The sequence below is a fragment of the Phoxinus phoxinus genome (assembly GCF_949152265.1).
Source record: "Phoxinus phoxinus genome assembly, chromosome: 21".
NCBI classification, from domain to species: Eukaryota; Metazoa; Chordata; class Actinopteri; order Cypriniformes; family Leuciscidae; genus Phoxinus; species Phoxinus phoxinus.
The window spans coordinates 30465932-30470931 of record NC_136896.1 but is presented as its reverse complement, the minus strand read 5'-3'; the positions used below and the strand labels follow the sequence as shown (position 1 = coordinate 30470931).

The window sequence follows — 5000 nt, the reverse complement described above, 5'->3', positions numbered from 1 at the left end:
CACTCCCTCACACACAAACACACACACTCACACTCACACTCACACACACACACACACACACACACACACTCACTCACTCACTCACTCACTCACTCCCGCACACACACACACACACACACACACACACACACACACACACACACTCACTCACTCACTCACTCACTCACACACATGAGCACGCACTCACTCACTCCCTCACACACAAACAAACACACTCACTCACACACACACGCACACACACACACACACACACACACACACACACACACACTCACTCACTCACTCACACACATGAGCACGCACTCACTCACTCCCTCACACACAAACAAACACACTCACACACACACACACACACACACACACACACACACACACACACTCACTCACTCACTCACACACATGAGCACGCACTCACTCACTCCCTCACACACAAACAAACACACTCACTCACACACACACGCACACACACACACGCACACACACATGAACACACACACACTTACTCACTCACTCACACACACATACACACATGAACACGCACGCACTCACTCACTCCCTCACACACAAACAAACAAACACACTCATTCACACACACACACACACACACACACACACACACACACTCACTCGCACGCACACACACACACACACACACACTCACTCACTCACTCACTCGCGCACACACACACACACACACACACACACAATTGCGTGTTATAAAGTCAGAATTGTGAGATATAAACATGCATCCTCAGCAATTCTGTAAACTTGCAATTGTGAGCTAAAAAGTCGCAAATATCATTTTATTAGGTATGGTATCACTGGTTAGAGAATGTCAGATCGTATCGTGTTTACAGCTCTCATACACGCTGGATACATCGTTTCATTTTGTCACATTTTTATGAACAGTAACTTTAGTGTGAGTGTTAAACGTTTAATTTTATTTGGATAGGAGTGCCATGCAAAAAAAAAAAAAAAAAGATCTCATAACTCTTGTTGAGTCCAGTTATGAGTAAACTAAATTAAGTGCAAAGAGAACATCTCCAATATGCAGAATCTTCTGTTCTCATCCCAAGACTCAAAATCCAATCAGCCGAGCTGCAGATGTGAGGATTTATTCACTCCCCAAACCACAAAAAAAAAAAAAAAAGTTTCTAGAAATCTGATTAGGGTGTAAAAATAGTGAGATTCTGTCGCTCGTCTTCTCTGTGGAGAGATTAATGGGAGCATCTCCAAAATCTGCTGATGCATTTATGCCATACTCTCCAGATTCCAGATGAAACCTCTCTAGTATAAACACTTCTTTTGTCTTTTAACACAAAAATTGTCTTTTTTTAATACAGAACTGTGTCTCGTATTCTGTCCAAACACACGCGTCCTCTACGTCAGGAGACTGTAAATGTGCAAAAACTGTTTCCATTGCAGTTTTGCGAAATATTACTTTTTTGAATTGCCTGAAAAACCTCCTCATGCGAGCGTAAAAACTCTACGGTAAAAACTCTACGGTAAAAACTCAACGTAAAAACTCTACGGTAAAAACTCTACGTAAAAAATAAATGGGAGTGTTTGCGAAATTGACATGTTTCCATTGAACGTATTTTCAATACGTCAGCTGCACTACTTCCTGAACTTTAGCCAGCTCCTGTGTTTCCTGTCTGCCATTGTTGGGACAAACTGATTAATCCAGGTGTGCCTGATTATTGTTGTTGGTCAGGCACACCTGGATTAATCAGTTTGTCCCAACAATGGAAGACAGGAAACACAGGAGCTGGCTAAAGTTCAGGAAGTAGTGCAGCTGTGCATAAAGCCCATTGGTTCTCTTAGGAGAAGTTTAGCTGGGAGTCATTTAGAGATTGAAGCTCATTATCTTTGCTTTATTTGTCTCTTTAGACCAACACACACACACACACACACACACACACACACACACGGCTGGTGTTGCATGACAAGTGAAGAAGGTTTGATTATTCGGTAACACTTCACAATAAGGTTCATTAGTTAAAATGAACTAATCTTTGTTCATATTAATTTCAACATTTACTAATATATTATTAAAATTAAAGGTTGTATTAGTTAACATTAGTTACTGCACTGTGAACTAACATGAACACACAATGATGAACAGTATTTTTATTATCTAACATTAACAAAGATTAATAAACACTGTAACAAATGTTTTGCTCATTGTTAGTTCATGTTAGTTAATGCATTAAATAATGAACCTTATTGTAAAGTGTTACCGATTATTCTTTATTTTTGACTAGGTTTAAAGGCTTTAACAGATCTCACAATCTCATAATCTCATAACTGAAATCTTAGAATATCAGATTTATTAGATTTTGGCAGGAATTGAGCATGTGGAGTCATTCAGATTTCATAAGCAGCTCTTGCTGATCATTGCTGGTTTTGTTTTTCTGAAATTACAAGACATCTTGTGTAGTAGCTATTATAGTAGTGTGTGTGTGTGTGTGTGTGTGTGTGTGTGTGTGTGTGTGTGTGTGTGTGTGTGTGTGTGTGTGTGTGTGTGTGTGTGTGTGTGTGTGTGTTCAGGTTGGGAAAGCCAGCTTCTGGAAACGGGTTTCCTCGGGATCTTCCTGTGTCCGCTGTGGAGTTTGTCCCAGATGCCTCGTCTCAGCCCGCCTTCACTGATCAGCATCTGGACCTTTCGCTGGCTCATCGTTCGCAATCATGCTGGGGAGGCGGTCAGTACACACACACACACACACACACACACATGCACTGGCGTGCACGCACACACACACACACACACACATGCACTGGCGTGCACGCACACACACATCCGTGCACGCACACATGCACGCACGCACACACGCATTCGCGCACACACACACACACACACGCACGCATTCGCACGCACACACACACTCACGCACGCACTCGCGCACACACGCATTCACGCATTCACGCACGCACACACAGACACACTCACACATGCACACACGCATTTGCGTACACACTCGCGCACACTCACGCACGCACCTCGCGCGCACGCACACACTCATGCACGCACTTCGCACAAGAAAACAATAATAGATTCAGCATTAGTGATGTGCAGCGAGCTATAATGCACATACGTGTTCTTTGTGTTTCTTAGAGGTTGAATTCATTTCAAAATCTGCCAAACTTCCAATACTACTTCTGAATAGGATGTCTACTTCATAAATTGTATGAAAATTGTAAAAATAATGGTTCAGACTCAAACAACATATGGAAATGGAGGCGCCCTTATATGGGCAGTAATGTCCACTAGTGGAGAAGTGTGGTACTTGCGCCCAAACTACATCTCACTGAACGCTCATTTTCTGAGATATCAACCTAACATTTGACACAACTTGTTCAGATTTTTGGCTTTGATTTGTTTTGCATTTTTAGAGTCCACCAGGTTATGAAAATATATATTTGATATAAAATATGACAATTTTTAAACATTGTACATTTTCATAAACTCAAACATCTATAACTTTTTTTCTGTTTAACTTTATTAATTTATTTCACTTCTACAAAAATCTGCCAAATGTCTTCTTTAAATTAATACAAATCTTACATCTATATTCCAAAGCATTCCTGAATTACAACCATTTAAGTTCGAAATGTGCATTTTAATGTCTATAAAAAAAAATAAAACAAGGGAGTGCAGCTTAAGGGGTTAAAAAAAAAAAAAAATCCATTGGTTTTGCCTATTCATGTCTTTTTTTTAATTAATTTTTATTGAGTCCTGGTGTCTACAGAGGATATCGCATATAAAATATAATTTTTCAAAAATGTTATTTTACATTTTTTTCCCCAATCCTCTAGTCTAAGCAATGTAATGACACGAGAAAATACTAAATTCACAAAACTTTTCTGGGTCTCGGGAGGATATATGAAACGCCGTCAGACGACTTGTGTCTGGGTTTTTTACGGCTTCTGCGACCGGCTCATAACTATTGTCTGCCAGAGGACCGAGCTTTTCCATGTAGATGAAAATGTTTTTCCAATTAGTGCCGTAAATGAGCAGGAATGGGGAGCCGAGCTGCACGTTCAGTTAAACGAGGCCAAGAATATAATTGCCTTTAAGTGCTTACAACTGTAAAAACCCTGCGGCGTTCCCTCAGACTCGCCAGGAGTAAAACTACTGAATGAACCTGGTTTTAATAGTACAGTAATGATTATTATCACTCATCTGCTCAGATTTCTGCACGTCTGAGGAGTGTTGATGGTGTGTAGTTGTAGTTTTGGCCTGTGAGATGTGTGACTGGTTCGTTTGCTTTGCAATTAGCAAGACATTATTTATTAATATGAAGTGCATTAAAGCTTTATTTGCAGTATGCAGGCTTTAACAGGTATTACCTGCTGTAAAATATTAAGAAGAAGTCTCTTCTGCTCACCGAGGCTGTATTTATTTGAACAAAAATACAGTAAAATTGTGAAATATTTTTTACAATTAACAATAACTGTTTTCTATGTGAATATACAGTAAAGTGTAATTTATTCCTGTGATCAAAGCTGAATTTATCATCATTACTCCAGTCTTCAGTGTCACATGATCCTCCAGAAATCAGTGTAATGTGATGATCTGATTTCCCGAAATCCGAAATTAAAGATATTAATAGCCTACTTTTATCCAATGATGCATTAAGTTGATAAAAAGTGACAGTAACGACATTTATAATGTTACAAAAGATTCTATTTCAAATAAATGCTGTTCTTTTGAGCTTTCTATTCATTAAAGAATAAAAAAAATGTGCACAATTTTTTTCAACACTGATAATAATCATAAATGTGTCTTGATCATCATATTATTCTGATTTCTGGAGGATCATGTGACACTGAAGACTGGAGTAATGATGATAAATTCAGCTTTGATCACAGGAATAAATGATATTTTAAAATATATTCAAATAAAAAAACAGTTATTTTAAATTACAATAATATTTAACAATTGGATGCTCAAGAAACACTTATGATTATTATCAGTGTTGAATATTAATGGGACATTT

The 5000-nt window shown here is 38.7% G+C and overlaps 1 protein-coding gene across 1 annotated transcript in view; it reads left to right on the top strand.

Annotated features, from left to right (window-relative positions):
* lmf1 (lipase maturation factor 1) overlaps positions 1–5000 on the top strand; it is a 36410-nt gene that overhangs the window by 7526 nt on the left and 23884 nt on the right. The window contains 2 exon segments of the mRNA XM_079595469.1: positions 2551–2684; positions 2686–2706. Coding sequence (XP_079451595.1) covers positions 2551–2684; positions 2686–2706 — 155 coding nt within the window.